Here is a 24,908-nt window from a genome sequence, read left to right as displayed (position 1 = left end):
TTGGAAATGGTGACGATTTTTCAGACATTACGATCGTGTCTAAAGAACATCCCTCAGAGATTAGGGATCTAACCCTCTTAGAGCTAGGGAGTCGTTATCAATCCTTCAATGCTGAGCCCAACTATCCTTCAAATCTAAGCTCGTCAAGTACTACACATCGTGCAAGCAAAGCAGACACTTCAGCGTAATCTCGCAAATCACATCGCTCAAAATGCGGGTTCCCTAATCTGTCGAACAAGGACCCAAACTGTCCTATGGGATTAGGGACCCGAGCTGTCATAAGGGTCGGACTTTCGATCAATTTTCTTGCAACTTCTAAGCTGCAATTTATTCAACAAGATAGTTAAGGCAATACTGCTCTCTTGCACTCGTCTAAACCAAACATTGTCCAGAATGTCAGCTCTGTCAATATCACACAGCACTTGCTCCTAGCGGACATATTCTAGTACCCGATTCACAGCCTCTAAGTTCCAGTCTGACTAGCCGTCGGAAAGTATGGCTTGTGATCTAAAAGCCATGACCGTGAATCCGCTGCGATAGACAACACACAACAAATCCAAGGGATATACTCATCTATTAGCTCCCACAATCCGCTGTGATTTTCAGGGACCTCTTCCGCGTGTTGGTACAAATCGAGCTTGTACTGGAGCAGTGAATCCTTGACTATAGAGGCGATTCCAGTCACTTCTGGTCTGCGCTTCTGATGTTGGATGGATCGACGGACAACGGACCGACGACACCACCGTAGAACTGGACAGTCGGGTCTTATCAATGTCAGATGAAAACTAGATCTCTTCGTTACTTGTAGAGAAACAATTTAAACGGACTACAAATCCAGTCCCGTCTCACGGTTAGTTCTCAAAGTGATGTTTCCGCAGATCCAAATAAACATATATTTATGAACCCGTTTGTGCAAATTCTATGTGGGTTAGTGTTTGTGGCAATCATTGACCTCTTTTTCTTCACTCCACAAAAACACAACTTGTCAGGTTGTTTTATTCTAGTCTGGGTATCTGCATCTGTAAATCGGAGTCGTCAAAAAGCTTCCTGTTCTGATTCTCCTTCCTTGCCTCACTTTCAAGACTATCAGGGGTTAAGTTTCAAATTGTACTTTTTTCACAAACTGACACTTCATATTCCAAGTAAACTCCACGAGGAATCGACCCAAAAATTCTAAGGGAATCTCTGTTTGATCCAACGCCGAAGTGCCTGTGATGTCAGCAAGTTATAGATGTTGATATAGAAAGTGCGTTTTTGTCATGTCTAGTCAGAAAACTTCACTTGCAAAGGTAGTGCAGACAGAAGACCGAAGAACCTCAAAGTAACTGATCTTGGTTGGAATGCGTGTGCACCAGTAAGTGTTATAGACAAGTTAAACCTGCACACCCTGCACAACTGCAGGATTTTGCAGCCTCTTGGGTGAGGTTCAAAGGTAACTTTTCAGCATCTGTGAAGGACAACAGGTTCCAAACATCCACAGCATGTAATTAATCAAAAAAACTAAACTAGCGAAAGTTACTATTGAAAAAGGATCCATATCCTACATGGGAGTCCACCCAATCTGAATATCTAGATTCTAATTTTTTTTTAGCTAGGGGAAATTCTGATTTGGTTATTTTTGGGCCGCGTTGTTTGAATCGCTGCGCACTTCGAAGCATATCCTTAGCCATATCGTCAGGTGTACAGCCAGCTCTTACCATTTGCTCATATACATCTGGAACCTGCAGATTCGCAAACAAAACTGGGAGTCACTTCCAAATTACAAAACTTAAGTCTAAAAAGCTATAATTAAGGTTGTGACGAAGTTGATCCGACACAAAAAGCGTTAAATGGAAACTTACTAACTAGACTTCATATTCCACAAGAAGCTGCATGAGACTTCATATATGAGACAATTAATCCACGTTCACCCCTTAAGTTAAGTAAATTGCCAGTCATGATGAAAATTTCCAGGAACAGCATTCATTAATTCACAGTTCCCAAAAGTCCAATTGTTTGCTGTAAATGTAGTAGAACAGCAATGTGCAAGTGTATGCAGCGAACCTGGTCAAGCTGCTCTGCCTTTATCAATGCTTTCATCAGCGTAGTATAAGTAACTACATCTGGACTCATTCCCTGCACAGCGAAAATGTTAATTTTCATCATCACACTCCAACTCTCAACTCAATGAATATTGGTACAAGCGAAGCTCGTCTACACTTATCACGAATACACATTGGAAATGATGGCATTAGAGTCCTGTCCAGGCCACCCTAAAGAAAACAGTCAAGTATATAATGTGAGGAACGTTACTAGAGCATCGAGAAAGATAAGACTCAATCGGACATTATAGAGTGCTTCTACAATCTATTCAGGATGAGCACACACCACTTCTAAAATATAATCGAACACTGAGAAAGCTTCAACATATTTTCCCGCAACTCCAAACGCATTAATCAGGAGATTGAGCATTGACAGATTCAGTTCCACCCCATCTTTCTCCATACTCTTAAAAACCTCCATTGCTTGCTCACATAAGCCCTGCAAGATTCCAGACTGTGGTTAACAACCCACATAGACATGACTTGTGCAGCGTGTACCTCAAATCTGAACATTCAACCACAAATGCATAACTCTAATCGTATCAACAGCAGAAGTCCCATTCGAGGGTTTTGGCATGAAAATAGAACTATTCTTCTCTAAATTATAAGAGGAGACTGGGACAGATGCAAAAACAAGAATTCTACACACCAATTACAAATAACCACCAAACTAATACTCTGGTTTTAATTAGAAAGCTGAGGGAGCACTGCAAAAACTTACCCGCTTGGCATAAGAATTAGCTAAAGCACAATACACACTTGTAGAAGGTTGTAGACCTTGACTCTTCATTTGTTTCAAGTATTCAGAAGCTTCTCTGTACCGTTTTGATGTGCCGTATGAATCCACTAGAGTTGTGTATGTAACTACATTAGGGTCCAGACCTTTGAACCGCATCTCATCCAGCAGTAAAGCCATCTCCTTCCAACGGTTGTGCCATCCGAGTGCATTTAAAATAATATTATACGTATGTAATGAAGGAACGCACTCACGTTCCTGCATTTGCTTGAGCAAATCAAGTGCTTCTGTAATTAAACCAGCACGACAGTGAGCTTCTATCAACGAATTCCATGTCACTACATCAGGTTTGAAGCCTTCCTTATCCATTTGCGCGAATGTGCGCATTGCTTGGGGCAATCGCCCAAACTTCCCGTATGTATCTATAAGAATGTTGAAGATAAATTGGTTGGGTTTTATGTTGGACGCATACATGTCCTTCAAAAGCCGGATGGTGCCATCCCATTGCCTTGCATTCCGATACGCTACCATTAGTCGTGAGTAAATGAAAGCGTTCGCTGGCACATTCTCAACTTTCATGTTATGGAACGCTGCTTTAGCTTGATCCAAACGACCTGCCCTTGAATATGCATCGATCAGTAAGCCATAACTAAACGTACTCAATTTCAATCCCGCGTCTTCTGCGTCCTGCATAAGCTTTTCCACCTGCTCCAGTAAGCTTTTTCGCGTATACGCAGAAAGAAGAGCATTCAAAGTTCTCAGGTTAATCTTGTAAGACTTGCTCTTCATTTCAGCATAAGCCGCCTCAGCGTCATCTAACCTTCTGACCACAACTAGAGTTTCAATCAAAGAAGAGTAGCTTCGGACATCCGGAACCAGATCGCATGCTTGCATTAAACCCATGTACTGAAAGGCTTTGTCCGGGTCACCAGCACGACAATAAGCATTTATCACATCATTGTATAGCTTCGTATCCATTTCGAGACCCTCCTGCTCTATGTTGGCACACACCCTACTAATCACGTCCACACCTACTCGTTTCTTCGCGCAAGCCTGAAACACAAGAGTATAGTTTACATTGTCTGGCTGAAACCCGGATCCACGCATCTGATTCATTAGCTCCAAAGCTGTTTCTAACCGATCTTCGCGAGCACAGGTACCAACTATTGCATTGTACGCCATAGGACCGGGAGAGACGCCCAGCTGCTTAAGCTGATCAAACAAAAGCATCGCTTCTTCAACACGGCTCTCTTTACTTAATCCGGTAATTGCTATAGCGCTCAATAAGTCGATGGTTTCACTGTCACAGACCGCGGAAGAAATCAATAACGTGAGAAGTTTTCTAGTCGTAACCGAACACTTAGACGTGCACAGCTTTATAAAAGTACCACGCCATTCAGGGAGCTGTAACCCTCGCAGACTCGAGAGGAGCTCCTCCACAGAATTCGTCGAAGGCTCTGGTGTGCTTTCAAGGAGCTCCACCAAAGGAACAATAGCTGGGGCAATTGTGGGCGATGCCATGATGCCAGAGTTTCCACTATTCAGCTGTGCTACAGTTACTCCCTGACGAACACATTTTATAGACAAAAAATTCAGCGGAACTCTATTTCTGTGCACGTAGCGAGGGTGTGTCGTCGAAGATCTGTAACTGCTGCTCAAGGAAGTTACGGAAATGACAGTGCGAAGGGGAGACGGCATTGTAAACAGCTGAATGGACGGGATATCCAGGAGCCGCAGAAGAGAAAAGTCGAACGCCATAGCTACTGAACTATCAAGTCCAATGGAATGCTCAATTGCTCTTGGTCCCCATAGCACCATCACTTGAAAACCTACATGCTCTCCCTCGTCCCGTATCCTGCAGTTTATTTTTCACCCAAATCTCCATAATTCTATTGTCCCTATCTTCAAACTCCCCCTTCCCGTACCGCAACTTCCATCCCCTGCTCCTTGCCTAGTTTCAACTTATTGTACAGATTCGTTGATCCATAAATTCGAACGCACTGCACTGTGTAACCCAGAACAAGTCAATACCAGCACATAATCCATCTTCAAAACTCACCAAAACTATCTTGGCACCCTGCAACCTCGAATTCAACACATACAGAAGTTTGCACACACGACCCTATCCTTCTAGGAAAACTTCATTTAGCTCCGTGGACGGCCTCTCGAGACAAGTATCCAAATAGCTACGCTTCTAAGGCTACTTAGGCAGAAAACACCATAAAATAAAACCGCCGCAACTCAACACACCCAATATCTGACACAGCTCTCCTTTTCTCATTCAATTCATGACCACAACCCTAACACCTGATTGAATACCACAAATCTTTTCAACTTCCCACCATACTGTATGCACCATCACCAGCGCCACTCTGAAATTGAGAAATAAACATTTCACCGATGCCTGCATAGTACCTAATGCCCCAGAGCACAAATATTTCACTTGCAGCTGGACGCAGAATCGGCACCGCTACTTCCTGGCAGCAATAGAATGTGCAGCAAAGCGTTGGAAAGCTCAGGTGAAGGGGAATTGAGCTGCAACAAGCGCAACAAACACAACCACTAGAGAGAGAGAGAGAAGAGGAATTGTTGGTGTTGAATTGGGTTCAGGAACAGAGCGAGGCAGGTGTAGGGCTCGAGCCCTCCTCCACAAGAGACTCCCGCATCCGGGCAACAACCGGCACGCGCGGCTGCAAGCCCTGATAGAGAAAAAGGAGAAAAGGAAAAAAATCCTGGACGGGCGCACGCCGCGGGAAGTTGCCCCGAGGCGAGGACGCCACAGTGGGGTGTGAAGATGGTGTCGGGTGGGGGTGGTGGGTGATGTGGGCCCTCAGGAAGCATGGCCTCATTTTTCTGTTATCACCATTCCCAGTCTTCGATCTCATTGCCGGCCCCCATCTTCGGCTTCTTTGCTGTGCGGCCACGCGAACTCAGCACTCACGCTGCAAAACTGAACCATCTCCACGCAAGCACAACAACGCAAAGCAACGCAAACCATTGAGATGAGCTTCAGCTAGATGAGATTTTTGGGAAGCTTTGCAACCACGTCATTCTTAGCACCGAATACTTTCGTGTGTAAAATAGACTATATTACAAACAATAGCATAAGACAATGATTGCATGCTTGTCTTACTTCATGGCTTTACAGCAGCATATGGAGTCAATTTTTGACAGTCAATTAAGCAGTAGAGAGTGATAATTTCATCGTTCGATAGTTTCAACTTTACCTCTACTCCTGGTTTGAAACGACAGCTCACTCCCTTTTGCACCAAATTTTCTGACAATGTGAGTAATTAGCGGTGTAGTAAAATACTTCAAACGTGAGATGCATTTTTAGAAATTCGATACTAATTTTTTTCTTTTTTAGAGATCAAAATCCCAGAAACTCCCAGAAATCAGAGAGTATTGGTTTTTTAATTTACATTAAAAGAAAATTGCCCTGGTTGTACGATAAGGTTATGTCAAGGCAACCAATGGGTGCCATATCTTTTGTAATCCAGGCTCCAGATCATCGGGTCCTTTGATCAGCTCCAGCCTTATTGTAAAATATTTTTGTCAATGCTCGGCAGTCCTACTCCAAATTACACAGTTCCCTTAGCTACAGCTTTCTCACACTATTCTATGTCCTCAAGTGAATCTCCACAGTGATTTGTGGATTCAATACTGACCTAATGAACAAGATGTCGCTACGCAATGAGCAGAAATAGTGCTAGTTGTATCTAAAACCAAAGTGGGCATGTACGATGCTTGATCTGTCTGAAATAGCGGTGATATATGGGTTTACTGAGCCTGAGGATGCGCTATAAACCCGTTAGACACAGAACCGTTCTGTGCAACGGATTTAACTGGATGATCAGCATTATCCGTAAAATCCATCAGGCGTGATTTCGACCTGCAACAAAAATATATAATAATAATACTAATAATCAGAACGAGGGGACTGAGCACGACGAGGCAGCATGGAGAGGCAAGGAAAGTAAGCTAGCCGAAGGAGCTGGTTTGATTGACAGCAGTATGCAACAGAAGTACAAATTCTTGATGGCATATAAACCGATCACACCTCTAATGTGGTCATGATGGAATCGAAAATCAAATACTGAACAGAAATAGTGTTTGACAAATTCAAATTTGAAAAACTGGACCTTTTGTAAAGAAGTATGTAAGCTTCCTGAGAGGTCACCCAGTTCACGCTAACCTCAGTGACCTGTTCCAACAAGAGCACGAAATATAATTGCACAAGGGTATAAATCTTCCAGATGCATAACACTGAACCAAAACAGCGACGACATAATTGCGTGGTTGCTGAAACGAGACCAAAACGAGTGACTAGTAAGATTGCTCGAGATATTGTTCTTGACTGCCACTGCAGCCAAGTACACTATTATCCAGAATGTTTTGACACTTGGTTTTCGTTGTCAATCATAACATTACAATAACTTAACATACATTCATCCACAAAGAAAGCCCTGATGGAATAACGAGTAGGTAAACAAGCTCCAATTCTATATTTTCTTAGATGAAAGAGGCACAGCTTTCAGCTCTCTTATCCCTATATTTTCTAGCGAAAAAATTCTGGAATTCAATCAATCATATAAAAACAGTGACTCCTTTAACAACTCATTAATAACAGATTCACAAAGAGCGAAAATATCCCGGACTTAGTTGAATACCTTCATGTCGTCAACTCGATACCAATGGCTGCTGGGATTCATCACCAGGCAAAAGTAATGCCCGTAATGTGAAGCATTCGATTCATTCACGTGGACAACAACGGCATATAGATTGTAGTGTGGAGGCCTGTCCCCATTCTCACTCATATATGGAGTCAAGTCCAGAATTTCAGGGAAAACGACCTCCTTCGTCAACTTCTCATATCTGCCGCCCTGCAAGGGCGCATAACACATTCACCCGATTTCTCTTAAGTCACAAACTCCTCTTTCTGCAAAATCATCAAAACATCAGTAGCAACCCAGAAAGTCTGAATCCAGGCTGACGGCCCATTGCTATCTAATATGGAAATACAACTGCGGACTGAAAGCTGGACCAGGAAGAAGATTGGCAAATATATCGAACGATCAATCCTCAAATGTACAATAGTCAGCTAAGTACGAATCAAACCGGCGCACCTTGAATCGCTTAAGCGTAACAACAAGGACGTTGGGCGCCTCATGCACCGCTATCCGCTTGTACGCGTCCACATAAGCATCACAACTGTTTAAATTTGACAAATCAGAAATAACGTAAACCTGACCAAATGCTCCAATATCAAAACCTGATTACACAAGTGACGTGTGTCTAGTCTATCTCATTCCATTCTCGTTACGTAAACGCTACGAAGCTAAATTTCTAAATCACCAAGTACTCGGGGTGGAAAGGGAAAGACAAACCGGTCACACTTATACTTGTTCTCGCCATGCAAGAATTCATGAGCTGAAAATTGTGCAAGAGCATCCTCCAGAGATCGAACATTTCTGTTGATCTCCACTGTCAGATCCATCATAATTTCATAGCTATTGGATTGATGACGGCACTGTTTGCAAGTCACCTGCAAACCAACCCAATAGCACACGCTAATACCATGATCCACGTTGGTTGCTGCAATTGATGTACACGCTACAATTATGCTGAGGCGTAAATTTTAACATCAAAAAAACTTTACGATAATGAAGCACAAATGCCGAGAATTCCACGCAAGATTAACGAAACACATCCTAGCTTACACTTCCTTAACAAGTTCGGATCTTTAGCTGGGAATTATTTTGTGAGAATTGCGCGAGCTACATTACTATTGATTACCACTTTTTCCTAAATAAACTTGGCACCTGACGCTCATGAAACTTGGAAACCGCGTGCGTATCAGATGCCAGGTTTACTTCGGAAAGAGGACATCAGTAGTATCCTACAGCTTCATGACTGCTATCCAACACTGCGATAAGTGGATACCTCGTCCTGAAACTTATGAGTGACAAAATTCCCTCACAGGCAATATAACCATGAACTTCTAACTAAAAGGTGATCATTCTTGAGGTGATAGCATTTAGAAAGGAAAGAGCTATACCTGGGACTGCAAAAGCCCACCAAATATATGGTGTATGAGGGTAGTCTCCTCAGTACAAGCATCCACAGCATTTTCTCCACCAGCGCCATCCAGGCAGATAGATTGCATCAAGTGAATCGCAGAGCTATCATAACAGATATCACCTTGTCAAAAGATAGCCAACATTTGTATAGTAAAATCGAATCAAAAACCTCTCTTGCGGCAAAGAGAAATTTGCTTATAAACTAAAATCCCAGTCTTTATTTTATCTCATTGAGAAATATAACAAGCAAACCTTAGAACTTTATGAAGGAATATCGAGAAAAAAATTAACTGTAATTTTCTGACGAAGAAAAGAAAATATTGGCAGAACTAACATCATAAACTCATGAGCGTCTTCTTGATTGCCGAAATCAAGACCTCTACCGATATTACTTAGATGCGATAGTATATTCGATGGGGAAAAAGGTCTCTGTTGAATCACTTTGACAGCATGCTGTTGCAGAGCACACATAAAACACCAATCCACACTCTTACCTGCATGGCAATAATAGGTATATCACTTCAAAATAGCATATTGTGGACGAACCGAATCCCCACTCAAAAATAGGTATACACCTTCCAACACTGAAACTGAGAGCTCTGGGGGGTTAGTGACATCAAAAATTGAAACAATGCACTTACAATGTCTACCATGATCTCCACCAAGCAGGTACGCAACCAAGGGCTGTGTGTGCGTAAGACATTGTAAAACAGCGTTAGCGAAGCAGCTGCGCAGACAGAACCCTTATTAAAACGTCAGTCATGTCCGGATTCACGCTCGTGACTTTGAGACATAACTTACAGATGGCCATACATCACCAACAGCAAGCCCCAACAGGTCCCTTTATTTCAACTTCAAGGACATAACTAATTACATAAATTTGGAAAATCTCTGATAAAATTAGAGCATCCTGAGATATCCATTAATAACTTAGAGATAAGTAGTACCTGTTTCCGCAATTCACCAAACCACAAGGGAGAAATTTTATGTCCGTGTCGAACAGCTCTATAAAGTACTCATAAGGAAATAACATCTGAACACAAAAGAACACAACCAAGAGTTTAACCAAGAGGAAGAAAAAAGCATGTAATTGAAAGACTCGGTAATTAGTACTCATATCGAATTTTGGCGAACACAAGTTTGGAGCAAAACGTTCACGCAAGGACGCATGTGTGTTTCTTGGAGAGACAGCACTTACTAGTAAATATATATGATAAAGAATATCCCAACAGTAAATGTTGTTATCAGAAGGTGAACATTACATACTAAAATAAGGCTTAGACCAGATCCCTTCTCTTATCACATACATCACCAACGAAAATGTGTACCACAACGGAAACCAGGGTGCTATCAAAACATTTGAAGAAGTAGGAGTCTACATTATGTCGCATACGATCTGCATAATCAGAATTTTGAACACTTCAAAGTAGGAATCTGCGTAAACCACATAATTGCAGGAGGCGCTTGAAGCACGGCAATCAAACATATCTACAGATTGAGGTCTTGTGACGGTGTGGGTGAACAATAAAGGAAGCATCGCCACTGATGCGGAACTGCTCCTTTACCTCATGCAAGACGCAAATTCTTACAGTTGAAATCCAAGCCACCTGCTTAATCCGCCCACCTCAACTGCGCACCACGTCTCTCTTTTAAATTCGAACCTTCTCCCTACGAACTGGTTGCTTACAGATGTGAAGGTAATATAAAACAGGACCTTACAAACAAAATAATACGTTGTTCTCATCTAACATACCTTCTTAGGTTTAATGCGGCGTCCATCTGATAACAAAATTGAGGACGTCTTCAGCAACGATCCCGGTTGAGGAGAAATTGGGGCAGAATGCGATACCATAGGAGTCTCGTGGGTAGGTGCAGGGGAAATAGCAGGGGAAATAGCAGGGGATAGAGCAGGTGAAAGCAATGGTGCTACAGATTCATCGATACTCGTGTTACTTATTGAGCTCCTTGGTGTGAGTGAGTCAGAAACATCCCGATTATCGCCATTTGAGCTTCTAGGGCTGCTACTAGAATCAAATATACGACAGTCATTCTTGTGCCCACCATGCCAGTGTCGTTCTTGACATTCTCGAGAGCTGGGCACACGTGGTGGAATAAGTAAGAACCTTCCAAAGAACAAGGTTTGAGAAGGAGAGATAAATGAAAATTTTCATACTGCAAACCAGCACCGAAACGCTCAATACAATGAAAAAAGTACCAAGTACCAGCAACTCAAAGAACATAATTCATATTATTAGGGCCACGGCCTTTTCTTCAGACACGGAAAATAGCCCTAAAGGAGAAGAGATTACGAGTGGGCTAGTAGTGAAAATAAATAAATAAAAAGTAGGAGTCTCTCGAGAATGCTAAATTTAATTGTTGTAACATCGTGCACCACAAAGACACAGCAACTATGGAATAAAAAATGGAGCTGATACCCAGCTGTGAACATTAGAAACCGAATGAGAAAAATATAGAGAACTCTTCATTTGACAAACTCCAACAAAGTTCCACCCGCTTTACACCACCTCATATACAATCGTAACTTCAGTCGCTCAAGTTATACGTTCTTGGTTTAGGAGGTCACTTAAAAAGATTACACTTCCTGAGCGAATTTGAAATAATCGTCTAAGATTAATTTGAAGGAGTTACCATGAGCAAAAAAATGGGGATGAGAAAATTGAGAACAAGAAATACCAGTAAAACACGGCTTTGCATCTGGAACACCTTCGTTTCGTTCGTTGGAGACAAACGATGCAAATATAACCTTGGGTCCTTTTTGGACTGCTTTCCACCGCTTCCTTACTCGTATAATCCTTTTTCTCAGCCAATAATTTGGCTTGAGCTTCGAGCGCAGCTCTCTTGTTATTCTCATCAATTTCGGCAAGTCTCTTCTTCTTTAGCACTTCCTCATCTTCATATCTCTCTCTGTTTTCCTGTAAAAGTTTCCTCTCTGCCTCTTGTGCAAGGATCCTCCTAACCTCTGCATCAGCTATTTCTTTTTGTCTAAGTTCCTCCTCAGCCTGAGCTTGCTTTCTCCGGAGGTTCTCCAACTCAGCCTGTTTTCTCGTGTTATATTCTCCAGCTTGTTTGACACGAAACTCCTCCGCTTCAGCTTCTTTCCTTTCCTCCGCCCAACTTCTCCGTCGAATTTCTTCCTCGCCTTGCTTTCTGGAATAATTTTTAGTACCACCAACTATGTAATCCTGGTCCAATTGCGCACGCCTCGGGTAAACAAATCCAGCCGCTGGCTGATTCCGGTAATCAGCTCTGTAATCATCAACTGGCTTAGGCTGAGCAACCTGCCTCTGACGCAGGGATACCTGGTGACGATTGCAATCTTCATACTCTCTCTCCACTCTATCCTGCACCTCCTTCGCTAACTGTTGGATTCTAAGGGCCTCGATCCTGCGAAACTCGCTTGACTTCACACTCCACTGAAAGCAGCCCCATAGTACGGCAAAGACTATGAGCAAGGGAATTAAGACCACAGCTGGGATTGATGCGTCCAACAGGTCCTGCATCGAAACCTTTTTCTTTCTTCCCCACCTTGCCGGCATTAAGCCTTCTTCAAAAGAGAAGTTGAGCCGCACGTTCACTACCTCAAAAACCCTACTCACTCTAACACCTTGTGGAAGTCAATGATACATCTGGAGCAATGAAATATCGGTAAGAAACTACTATTGTCAAGTCCCTTCTGTTGCCTAACCATTAGCTTGCTCAATCATCGAGCTTTCAGTTCCGTGCCCTAGATCCCTTCGATTGCACGTACTGTACGAGAGAAAGTGTAAGAATGGATGAAGCATTCAAATAGCACTGTCCCGATCCAAACCAACCATGTTGTTAGAGGTCGTGACTCATGAAACACAATTTATACGCTAAAGCTACTGAGCGAAACTTCCAAGACAAGCAATCTAATGAACAATAGAGCGAAAACACCAGAACTTTTGCTCTCCCCCAAAGTGAAAGGTCTTGGGAATCGCACCAAGACTCTGAGTAAAAGTCTTCGATGGAGTGGGAATGAGACTACAGTATGAGCTTATTGAAATCACAAAAATGTGTGCCGCCCATGGCTTTGGCTCAGTAGCCAAAAATGCCCCCGCACTAGACTGACGTCGCTGTTTTCATCTTCTTACGAAAATGCTTCAAAGACGTCTCAAACTTTATATCACAGAATTCGTCCAAGACTTTGATCGTCAATCCTGCGGGAATTCAAAAAGAATCTAATCGTACAACATTTGCAACACTGCACAATTCAGAGGCCTCTCCTCACGAATAAATTCAGCTCAATTGTCCGCAGAGTTGGTGTCTTCAATGCACCACTCCCGCAGATCAATCACTACAACGTTCACTCCCGTTCCTCCCGTCAGCTTCCAAAAACCCACGACAAGCATTAAAAGGAGCGAATCAAGCGAAATTCTCTACCGCAGCTAAAACAAACTTCTACTATCGCCAATCTCCCTTACATCCTGTCCTACACTTAACAAATCCTAAAACGAGCCACCACCAGCACTTCCACGGCTCTGCGCTCCGTCCACCCCTCTTCTTCTTCGTCATCAACAGCTGGCGTTGCAAATCCGCAACACAGCTTCCTCGGGAACACGAAATCACAGCAACAAATTTGCTATTTCAACGTAATTTGGAAAAAGAAAAGAAGACGAATCAAGCGAGTCAAAGAAGAAACTAAAAACTGCGACAGCATGCAGCAGGCCTTGGCAGCTGGAAACGATCGATGTGTGGAGGCCGCGAGAAGAGTCTCCCTGGATAGCACAGCAACGCCACAGCAGAGCAGAGCAGAGCAGAGCGCAGCAAGCACCGAGCAGGAGGAAGAAGCTTAAAAGGGAGGAAGGAAGAAGCGGAGGGGGATGAACCTCGTTGAACGGGTCCAGGGCCAAGCCAGGCCAGGGGAAGGGGGAGTGGAAGTGAGGGAGAAGGCCCACCCCAGCCCACCCTTGGTGCCAAAGTCGCGGGTCGGGCAGCGCTGGAAAAGGACTCGTGCTACACCGGAGTCATGCCATTGGCTTTCGCATCTCATGCACATGAGATGATGATGCGATGAGTGTCTTTCCTTCCCCCTATCTTTCCCCTATCTTTCCCCTTACTTCCCTTTTATCTTCCCCTTCTCTCCCCTTTATTTTCTCCTTTCTCTTTCTATTCCCCTCCCTTTCCTCCCCCTTTCTTTTCCCCTCCTTCCCCTTCCTTTTCCCTTCCTTCTCCTTTCCGACTTTGTCCACTTTACAAGAAATTCACATGCATGTTCTAAGATTCCAACATCTTCTCAATAAATGAATGAATGTGTGAATAACAACATAATGAAAAAATGAAAAAACAACAACAAAATGTGCATTTGTGCCACCTTTGGGTACAAATGATGAATGATAAGCATGAGTATAAATGCAAATTTTGATTGTTAAATACTCTCTTTCTTGTCTTTGGAGATGTTGAGAAAAACTTATTGATTGATTCAAAGTGGTGGTGGTTTAGAATATGAATGTAAGGGGATTGATTTATTTGTTTATTAGAATGGCATATCATTTACAATGAGGAATCTAAATCAAATGATTGTAGAAATAAATAAATTAAACTTTATGGAATGCAAATTACCCACAGAATAATCACGTGGGTCATTTTTTTGGTTATGTGAAACGGTCTGTTTAAAGGACTATCGATGAAGGAACCATCAATGCAGTTAGAATCCTGTCTAAGATTTGTATTTCAGTATTTGAGTCTTTTGAAGATATTTAGACCTATTTTTGAAGGTTCATGTTAAAGGCAGATTTGAAACAAAACCGACCTAGTAGATTGAACTCAATCAAGTATAGCACAACAACAACAACAAAACAAATATATATATATATATATATATATAGGTAGGGATGATATTAGATTATATATATATATATATATATATATATATAAATCCCTTCAAATTTTTATTACGTAAAATACAAACACATCATTAAAGAAAAAGGAAGGGATCTAGGAGGAGAAGAAGAAAGACCAAGAGGATCAAAAAGAAGGAAATAAGACCTCAAGAAAATTTAAGCAATAGAAAAAAGAAATATATGTTTAGAAGAAATAAAATTTTGCATAATTTCTTTATATGCAAGAAGTTTAAGTCTTGATTCTATTTTGGACTTGTAGCATTCAACAAATATAATTTCTTCATAAGCAAGAAGTTTAATTTTTAGTTCTATTTTGGATTTGTAGCATTCAACAAATAATACAAGTATATTCTAAAAATAAAAATACTTATTTGTATACCTTACTAAGCTATATTTTAGTCATATTGTTTCATAATGTCTTATTCAACTTGTTTTCTTTATGCACTTTTTTAAAATATATATATTTTTTACTTGATTTTTTGTCAATCCAAATTATTTCTTTTATCCCTTACAAAATATTTTAAAGTTCCAATCTTAAAGAAAATATATATCTTAATCTAATATCATTCTTATTTATAGTTAGATTTTTCTCTTCATTTATTCTACTTATTTAGACAAGATCAACCACATTAACTTGGGTCAAATTTGTACTTTATAATCTAATCATATTAGTCTAGTGTAGAGTTTGAACTTAAGAAATTACAATGGAGTCAATAATTTTTTATATTAGATTAGCTAGAAATTTTTAATTAATTAATTAATAACTATTTGGAATTAAGTAGACCTTTCAATACACTAAACCAATGACTATAATATAAAAATAGCTTTAATATTTGGCTATTGTGTTTAACTTTAAGTACTAATATAGTAAAAATGATGTATCAAATATACATATATGCAAGGTATAATTGTGCACCTTATAAGATCATAATTTTTAAAAATTAAAAATTAAAATAATAGTATTGAATATTATTCTTAAAATTCAAAATCCAATGGTTCAATCATTTGGTATTTTAGGATCTAAAAATTTCATAGCAAATTAGTATAGAAAAAATTAGAACTTGAATTCTACATATAAAAAATATAACTTTATAAATGAAAATAAAAGAAAAAAGAAAAAAAGAAAAAAAGAAAAAAATAGTAACTAAATAAAAAGATATATTAGTTGGAAAAAAATACTTTCTTGAATTAGTGTAAAGAACAATCCAAAAATGACTTAATAGATATGTTGTATTTAAGATATATATCCAAAAATGAAAAAAAAAAATAACACAAGTATTATAAAAAATAAACCTACTTGTTTAAAATATAATAATATAAATTTAGAATGTAACAATTAACTCAATCCAAGTAGTTCAAACTTGCAAGTAAATAGAAGTTGAACAAAAGAAGACTTAAGAGTAAGTAACATATGTCCAAGTAATGATATAAAAATATAGAAGAAGGTGGTAAATTTTACAACTAAGAATCATTGACCTATTAGTTGAACTTGATATTTTAGAATGTACACAAAAATCATGAATTAATCAAACTATTAACTTAGAGAAATTATAGATGAATAAATAATAAGAATCATGGTCTACATAGATACCCATATCAATTGTTAAAATATTTCTAATAGTGTTCAAACAAAGATTATATATGTTGTACTTTTATATTTAATTATTTAAATTTTTTTAATATTTTGGATACAATAATATGTTATAATATTATAAATTTCATAAATAAAGCATCTTTTTTATTGTAGACCAATTAAAAAATGAGTAAATGAATAACCTTATATGTTGTCTTATAGATCCATAATGCTTTCCAAAGTTTGTCATTCCAATTACAACTATAAACCATCCAAATAATAATTTTGCATAACAATCAATAAATTTTTGTAGATTTATTAACAATCAAATTAATTTTTTGGTGTTTGAATAGATATATAATTTAATTAATTATTCTATTTAATTAATTCAAAACAAGTACTTCAATGAATATTTAATTATTTTGATTAACCAAAACATATAATTAAGTTTTTGAAGATGAACATGTTTGTTTTTATTCCATCATTAAATTTTTTTGTTAAAGTATTTGCCCATTAGGTTGAATAATCTATAAGAACCAATTTGTATACCTTTTTATTTTTGTCTTTGGATGGTGGAGCAATTCATCTTACACAATCAATTCTTTATTTATGAAAAGAAAATAAAGCCAATATTATAATAAAGGATATAGCCACTTTAGCAATATATTTATGTACATGATGACAATGATCATACTTAAAAGAAAGTTGGTGAATGTCTTTATTGGCTTAAAGATTCTTTCAATTAAGTAAAGTCTTGCTTGACCGAATTTGTTATAGTTGATTCTAGTCAATTTAGTGATACAACTAATTGAGAGAATTAAACCAAGTTAATACCTCGGTAGGACAAATATCTATTTGGGTATCCAACTGTTCAATTGAGATCTGTCAACAAGATTTTTTGGAGCATCACAGTTAACATAAAATAAAAAAATAAAAAGAAAGTGAATCATTCATTAAACAACACCAAAAATTGTAAACTATACAAACAAATCAAAGTGACTTGCATTTTGTGGTGGTTGGAAAAAAGTTCCAAAGACAAAGCATTTACTAACTAACAATAATCAATTTATTTTACTCTTTGGAATTCATGCACTGAGTTGATTCTTCTCAACAAACAAATAAGCTTACTAGAGAATCTTATTTAATTAATGAATACTTATCAGCTGGCAATTGGATTTCTGAAGGCTTCTCTTACTACTGAATTGACTTGTACACTGGTTCCGATTGCTGCTCCCTTAAAACTGGTTGCTGGATTATACAAAACTGATTCACTCCTCAATCGCCAACATATTCATCCCGGTTCTTGCTATGAGCTAGTGCTCTGAGTATTGAACTTCTACCAAAAGATATTGAAACTGAGCTGATTGTGGAATCCTCGTGAATGGCGGTAGGTGTTCTAATAAACTCAGAAGCCTTACAAGGCATGCGAGAATCGAGGCTCTTCTTTTCGCTCCAATACGAGAGTTAGATCCTCGGTCGTCCACCACGATCACTTGCAAATAATCCAAGTCATCTTCGATGTCTGAAAGACTCTCTCTCTCTCATCTAACTATTCTAAGCAACTCCAACCTTATTTTTGTAAAACAAAATGAATCATAATTTTAATACAAAGAAAAAGAAAATAAAACTAAATAAGAATTTATAGGAGTCAATACAAATAAAAAAATTATATCTATAATTATAGTTGTTGCAAAAAAAACTAATATAACATGTTAAATAAGAGACTTTGTATTTACGAATGTGCCAAGAGAGTTGTAAGACTAGCTCAATGGTAACAAACAAAGTTGGAAGCATTGTATTATTTCTTGAAGAAAAAAAAATCTATAGACATATTATTAAATAAGATTCACATACTATAATGCACGTTTCTTGAGAAAATTAGAAGAATAATTAAAGAAGGTTTACTAAAAACCAATTTTTAATAAATCCAAGTGAACTATGAAAGATTTGATCTAATCTTGTTAAATCTTGTTAAATCTTCTTAAATCATCTAATTTAAACAATGAAATAAATCTAAGACAATTAAATTTGATTTGATACTTAAATAAAACATGTATTAATAATTAAAAAGGTCTTAGAAGATAAATTACTTAGGTGTAAGGGTCTATTTTAAATAAATAAAGAAAGACAATTTTTTTTTTCATGAGATTAAAGATCTGCTATATATTTTATCGAATATTAAGAAGATTTTTTGTATAATTTTAATTATCTTAGTAAAACTATATATAAAACAATAGATTTTATTTTTAATTAAAATTTTAAAGTAAGCCCTAAATATACTAAATTATTTAATGTTGCAAAAAAATAAGCAAGGTGTGACAATTTTGTTTAAATGTAGGATCAAACAAAGATTATACTTATATTATGTTATTCAATATATATATATATATATATATATATATTTATATATATCTTATTTAAATTACTTCTTTTCTTTATAATAGGGTTGACTTTAAAATTAATATTTTTAAAGTTTAATAGAATTAGTGAATTGAAGTTATCTTTTTATTTTATTTTGTATGTTTAGACTAATCTATAGTAGTATGCAAGGTTGAAAAATTAATATTTCATTTTGATAAGATCATCAATAATAGATGAAAAAATTATCATCATATTTATGTGTATATATATATATATATATATATATATATATATTAACATAATACCCATTACTTTGTCACTTAAATTTTGAACTTATCTCAAACATTGCAATATTATTTTTTTTCATTTTTCTATCACTTTTTAAAGAAAAGTATGCAAATTGTATAATTTTTTAAAACTAGTTTTATATAACATGTCTAATAATAATGTAGATAGAGTTTCTTTTATTTTCCATTCTTTATTTTATGTTATTATACTATTGTATATAATTTTATTACAAAATTTGGATATTATATCTATTTTTCAACAATGCAACCTTGAAGCCTAATTTTAAAATACATAAAGTTTATTAAAAATATACTAGAATATTTTATTCTAAAAATATATATTTTTGAACTGGCGAAGGCCATCAAAATATGTATCTTTTTTTTTTCTTTTTTTCTTTTTATTCAGTCCTAAAAAGCATAATTATTTACAAAAATATCTAATATTGAACCTTTGTACTTTTATTAGATTGTTACTAGTCATAAATATTATCTATTCCAAGTAGAATCTCTTTACATATATTTTAATTCCTTTAAGGTACTTTAATATCTTAATAATTATATCTATTAATATCAAATATTTCTTTTAAAAAACAAAAATAATCAACATTTACATCAAAAAAATTATATTTATATTTTATTTTTGATAAAAAGCTTGAAGGGGACTACTCCTTTTATGCTCTCTCTTATAAATATTCTAGTAATCCTAATAAATTAAATATATACATATACATCATGAATAATATGTATTCTAAAGAGTTTATTTAATATCTAACAAAGTTATTATGTGATATAATAAATAACATATGATTTAAGTTTACAATCTAAAATGCTAGAGGAGACAGTCTATATATATATATATATATAAAAGGAATTTTTAAATTGACCCAAATACTTGCTAAATTAACCCACCCATCCTGTCCATCATCACAGAATTCTTCATTTGTGGATCAACATTGGTCAGAAACCAGTTTTTTAAAAAATAAAAATAAAAATAAAAATACTTGGATCCTTAACCAATGATACTAGGTGGGTTGATTTAATAAATGCATGGGTCAATTTAACAGTTATATATCTGTATATATATATATATATATATATAAAGCTTAACCAACCACAAGAACCATTCAGATAGTAGGTCAAAAAGTGGGCAACATAGGAAGAACATCAAAGCAATAAAAATGGCAAGGAGAACAAAATATGACGTTAGCACTGTCAATGCCTTTGACTCTAGTCCCACGACCTTTTTTTACCATATTCACATCCTTTTTACCCACCTGCGGCTTTTTCGATACCCAAATGCTTTTTTTAAAAAGTTTTGTTTTTCCCCTTCGTCCCTACCTCCCGGCCCGCGTTGGGCAGGGAGCGAGAGAGCGGGAGAGGGTGGGCGCGGTTTTAGGTGCCAGTCATCTTTCTCGCACAAGCTTCCTTCCATGGCGACCTGAACCTCCCCTCCCTTCGTCCTCATCTGTGTGTTTGCGTGTGTGTGTGTATTGAATTCAGTTCTGCAGCTTATCGTGCTCGTTGTTTGTTTCTGTGCTCGTGGAATCCTTTCTTAGCCTGCAATGCAATGCAATGAGATAGACATTATTTCACTTGGTTTGAAATTAGTAGGAACAGTTTGATGCTCTCTTAGCTTCATTGATCGCGTCTGTCATTTTGTCTCTGGACGGAGGTGGCAAGGAAAGTCCCCGAGGATGTCATCTGTTGTTGAAATAGATGGAGTGGAATTTGAAGTGAAGGTCAAGGAGCCAAGGAAAGGACCGAAGAGTAAATTGGCGAAGAAGAAAGAGGCAGGCATTGCTTCCATTGGCGATGAGGATGAAGATGTGAAGAGCAGTAGCTTGGTTTCCACCAAGAGTAAGAGGAAGCTTTCGGGAAATGGTGGTTCTGGAGAGGAGGAAGAGAAAGTGACTCCTAGTTCAAGGAAGAGAGGGAAAATTTCGATGCAGGAGAGCAAGATTGAGAGTGACCACTTGGATGCTGATGGATTGAGTGCTAGGGACGAACTAGGTTTCGAGGTTCGAGCCGCTGAGGCAGATGACGAAGGAGAGGTGATCAAGGGGGAGGAAACATGGAATAGAGAGATAATAGCTTCCCAGGATGACGTGCTCTTGACACAGTTTTCTAGTGTTCAAACGCAAGAGGTGGACGAAGGGGATGCTTTGGAAACCCAAGAGCAAGAACGACGGATAAAACCTCGGGCGAGTGTTATCCTTTTTTTGCTCTTTTTTTAGTTTTTATTAAAAGAGAAAATATAACTTCAACCCCGTCTTCTCATTCCAGCTTTTTAATTTTGAGGCCGTAGGGGACATCTATATTTCCCGACAGTGTTACATAGTGTTGTGAGCGGTTATAAATCTCCATTGTAGAGGTTGTATTTGTTAAAGAAACTGAATGTTGTGATTTTCAAAATCATGAAGTTTCAAGATGGATCTATCAAGAACACACACAATGCACGAGACAATCCAGTTCAGCTCCCAGATGTCTGCTTGACATGATGATTATCAGCGCCTTGAACATCCTGTTGTGAACTTTTACAGGCAGCGTCTTCTCTACCTATTGTATTTGGTGAAAAAGTCAACAAAACCAAGGTATGCAAATCCATTCAGTAAAAACTACCATTTGAATTTAATGTTTAAGAGAATCTCAGCATTCTTCTAAGTCATCTCTGATTATTCAATTGTTAGTCTCATCAGCCTTCGTAGAAGATAATTTTGGATCAGCCATAATTATTGGTCCACACAGTGCACTCATGTGCATTTCATGGAGAGCACTTCGTCGAGGTTCCTCTTTAGTTTTGTACTAGCTTCTATTGCCAAGACAGACATACAAGTCCGACAATGAATGATGATTGCTTACAAACCTGCATGACTTGAGGTAGGTGCTGCTTGAGTGCGAGGGAGATGCACTAGATTTAAGCGGGGACATGGGTGCAGTTGGACGCTTCACTGTAAATCGCCGTGACAATGAGCTTCTTTTGGATTTGAAAGGTGTTTTTTAGACACTGGCTTTTCAGAATGTCTACAGTTAACCTCCTGGGCTTTCGCAGTTACTAATTGTGCTGAAAGAGATTGTTTAAGATGAGAGAGGTCATCGATTGGCTTATGATGCTCAGTGTTTGCTGTTTATACTATGTCCCTTTTCGTTTTTATAGAGCACTTCGGTCCACACTGCGCAGGTGTTATTTACAAGACAACGATAGTGCCTTCCAATACATTCTTTTTGGTGAGTTACTTTCGTCTAAACTGATTGTATTATTGAAATATCATTCACATTTGGTTTCTTCCTCTTCTCTAAAGCACTACTTGATGATGTTGAGTTTTATTCTCTCTAAGATTAGTGGTGGATGACAGGTAAACGTGGGACAGACTGATGCAAAGGTGGTTAACTGCGCCTCGTATTTGTATGCTGGTTTTGTTGCGTTACAATCACAAGCTCTGATGTGAATCCAAACATGGAGCAAGCTACATGACGACTTGTAGTTGATCCGACTAAGAGCACCGCTTGAATTTAAAGCTCTGATTTCTTTCCTTTGTCCCAATGTGAAAGAACCAATGTCTTTCTGAGGCTCTTTCTAATTAATTCAGATCATTGCTATGCCAGGTGGAATCCATTATGAGTGATTTTGTGCAGTTGCGAGCAGATACCATTGGCAAAGAGAACGAAACTGTGGTTGAAGGTTGGTGCCCAGCTATATTTAATTATTGTATAAGCTTCCGGTTTTGGGCAAAAGAACAAGAAGTTTGTCAATGTTCCTAACTGTGAAGCGACTGAAGCAAATCAACATTCTTAAGCGTTGTAGTGGACAGTCCGAGTACATCAATTTTTTGTAGGTTAGGGGTTTGTTCATCACTCTAATACTGCTGTATGTATATTATGTAAATGTGAGGAGGCTTTCATATTGGTCTAGAAGGATCTCTTCATCGTACGGAATGCACTGCAGGAACTTTACAAGATTTTACATTTGAATCTGATGAAGAAGGTGAGCGTCCACCAGTTGATGGCGGTGACTTACCTGCCTCTGCTGAAGAAGTAAAACATGAAGAAGAGGGTGCTGATGATGGCAAACAAGCAAAGAGGAAAAAACCTTCTGCTAAGGCCACGGTACATACAAAAAATTGCTTGCTTCAAATTTGTGTGGTCGCACTAAGGATTTTAAGACACGTAAAGATGACTAGGGGTTGTACTGTTTAGGAGGGTCTGTCTTAAATATTTTACGATGATTGATACTGGGGCGCAATTGAGCTGTAACCTGCTTGGGCACTCTACAATGTGGGCAGAATGGTGGTAAAGTTCCTGTGAAGAAAGCTTTGACAGTTAAATCGAAGGTTGGACGAGGAAAAGCTAGCGCCAAGGTGGGCAATGGAACTTGATAAAGCATGTGTTGTTTATGGTCTTGTCCTTCCAACTTGAATCTCGTAGTACCAACTTTCTTCAACAAGTTCATTGCATGCATTTCATTGCCTTACATAATCTTTAAGTAGCATTTCAAACCTAGCCTCTGTTGCTTTTTTACAGGGTGGGGTGGGAAAGAAACCTACTGCTAAGAAGGCCACTAAGGCAGGCACAGGCAAGAAATGATAGCAATTGTATTCATTATATACCAATAGAATTACATTTTATTATATGTATTTTCTCAAAGAACGGTGCTATTTATTTTAATAAATTCAATTCATTGAATGTGCATGTGATTTCTCAACCTATCCGAACAAAATTGCATTCGGTTCAGACGGATGACATCTGAAATTAAGGTTTGAACATATCAAAAATATGGTGCATAACATGATACGTTCAATGCAAATTGCAGATTTAATTTTGGGAAATGCTGGTCATATACGTATTTCTGTGTTTACCATCCGTAGACTAGATTAATCTACCTTAGTGTGTTAATTAAAATGTTGTTGACAATTAAAATGTTGTGTTTTTTGAAGTTGAAGTGTGGTTTTCTTAATTCTTTTGAAGATCTTTATTGTTTTGAAGAATGGTTAGGGGATAGCCAAATTTTACAAAGACCTTGTAATAAAGATTTGGGAAAATATCATACATACTTGAAATATGCAGAAATATCTAGAATATCTATGTATTCTTAATAACAGCAAATCTACTCCACGTTTGTGATAATTGCAAATCTATCCTTGGACACGATAAGCCATAGTCATCTTATTTTTTTATAGCTGCATTTGGGACTCAATTGTGTGTTACACAAATTTTGGCATAACACTTTTCTTCACATTTCAAGTCTTGCATGAAATGTAATCAATAACAATGTAAGTAGTTTTTTAATTTACTTATAAATAAATAAATAAATTGTACCATCAAATTCAGAGTTCTTGTGGCTTGGAAATTACAAATGACAACACTATTCTTTGACAATGCAGCTTATGTATCATAGTGTCTTATCAACCTTAGAGAGACTTTTATCTATAGATTCAAAGTTGAGTGAGTGAGTCTAATTCATCATCTTTTCTAGAGTTCAAATTTTCTAGGTTGCAATTTCAGTTCAACTTCGTGATTACATGGACTCTTTGGAGTAGTTGAATCAAATTGCATATGTTTTGTGCAAGCTAGAACCTACTTCTATTATAGACATTTCAGCATGTAGCAAGTTGGAGGGCTCTTCAAGTCCTTGATTGTTTTATTACCATTGCACAAGGAGCTGTTTGCAATGGCAAGGACAACATTATTCTTACCAACCAGTGGCACAAGTCTATCTATGAGCAATAGCTTGGACACACTCATTGCATCATTAGCAAGAAAATTTTGTTCAAAGTTCAATTTCTTCATATAGCACACAATATATAAATACCATGACATACTTTAGAAGAGAGGACAAGAAACTTGGAAAAACACCATTCTACAAATGAGTAATAAAAATGGACAATCTAAAATTCAAAGCCAATGCTAATAT

At 37.7% G+C, this 24,908-nt stretch overlaps 3 protein-coding genes across 7 annotated transcripts; 1 reads left to right on the top strand and 2 right to left on the bottom strand.

Annotated features, from left to right (window-relative positions):
* Window positions 1–1,331: 1,331 nt before the first annotated feature.
* LOC112288577 (uncharacterized) lies at window positions 1,332–5,853 on the bottom strand. Of its 2 annotated transcripts, none has more exons than XM_024532885.3 (5): window positions 5,233–5,853; window positions 2,803–4,817; window positions 2,368–2,520; window positions 2,044–2,115; window positions 1,332–1,721 (listed from the first exon to the last, which is right to left on the bottom strand). In XM_024532885.3, exons 2-5 carry the CDS (start codon window positions 4,633–4,635, stop codon window positions 1,506–1,508), a joined length of 2,274 nt encoding a protein of 757 aa, XP_024388653.1. In that variant the 5' UTR covers window positions 4,636–4,817; window positions 5,233–5,853; the 3' UTR covers window positions 1,332–1,505. The 2 variants fall into 2 exon arrangements, with proteins under 2 accessions (XP_024388653.1, XP_090110519.1); XM_090254393.1 differs by having other exon boundaries at window positions 2,803–4,822; window positions 5,233–5,565.
* Window positions 5,854–6,147: 294 nt separating this feature from the next.
* LOC112288576 (ubiquitin carboxyl-terminal hydrolase 18) lies at window positions 6,148–13,712 on the bottom strand. 4 transcript variants are annotated; one of them, XR_016505604.1, is made up of 12 exons: window positions 12,880–13,692; window positions 11,592–12,710; window positions 10,651–10,990; window positions 9,845–9,930; window positions 9,539–9,624; window positions 9,232–9,391; window positions 8,876–8,999; window positions 8,205–8,362; window positions 7,944–8,028; window positions 7,488–7,756; window positions 6,960–7,021; window positions 6,148–6,709 (listed from the first exon to the last, which is right to left on the bottom strand). XR_016505604.1 is itself a non-coding variant. In XM_090254392.1 (12 exons), the coding sequence occupies exons 2-12, from the start codon at window positions 12,452–12,454 to the stop codon at window positions 6,598–6,600; spliced, it is 2,289 nt and encodes a 762-aa protein (XP_090110518.1). In that variant the 5' UTR covers window positions 12,455–12,710; window positions 12,880–13,683; the 3' UTR covers window positions 6,148–6,597. The 4 variants fall into 4 exon arrangements, 2 of the variants coding, with proteins under 2 accessions (XP_090110518.1, XP_024388651.1); XM_090254392.1 differs by having other exon boundaries at window positions 7,488–7,700; window positions 12,880–13,683; XR_002971607.3 differs by having other exon boundaries at window positions 11,592–13,712.
* A 6,764-nt stretch (window positions 13,713–20,476) lies between these two features.
* Window positions 20,477–23,684, top strand: LOC112288585 (uncharacterized). Its single transcript, XM_024532897.3, has 9 exons — window positions 20,477–21,201; window positions 21,541–21,591; window positions 21,882–21,990; window positions 22,179–22,225; window positions 22,354–22,380; window positions 22,604–22,679; window positions 22,944–23,104; window positions 23,281–23,355; window positions 23,519–23,684. The coding sequence occupies exons 1-9, from the start codon at window positions 20,695–20,697 to the stop codon at window positions 23,579–23,581; spliced, it is 1,116 nt and encodes a 371-aa protein (XP_024388665.1). The 5' UTR covers window positions 20,477–20,694; the 3' UTR covers window positions 23,582–23,684.
* Window positions 23,685–24,908: the final 1,224 nt, after the last annotated feature.

The sequence above is a fragment of the Physcomitrium patens genome, chromosome 11 (assembly GCF_059467195.1).
Source record: "Physcomitrium patens ecotype Gransden chromosome 11, ASM5946719v1, whole genome shotgun sequence".
NCBI lineage: Eukaryota > Viridiplantae > Streptophyta > Bryopsida > Funariales > Funariaceae > Physcomitrium > Physcomitrium patens.
The sequence above is the reverse complement of the archived record's forward strand: the minus strand, read 5'-3'. Positions and strand labels throughout refer to the sequence as shown.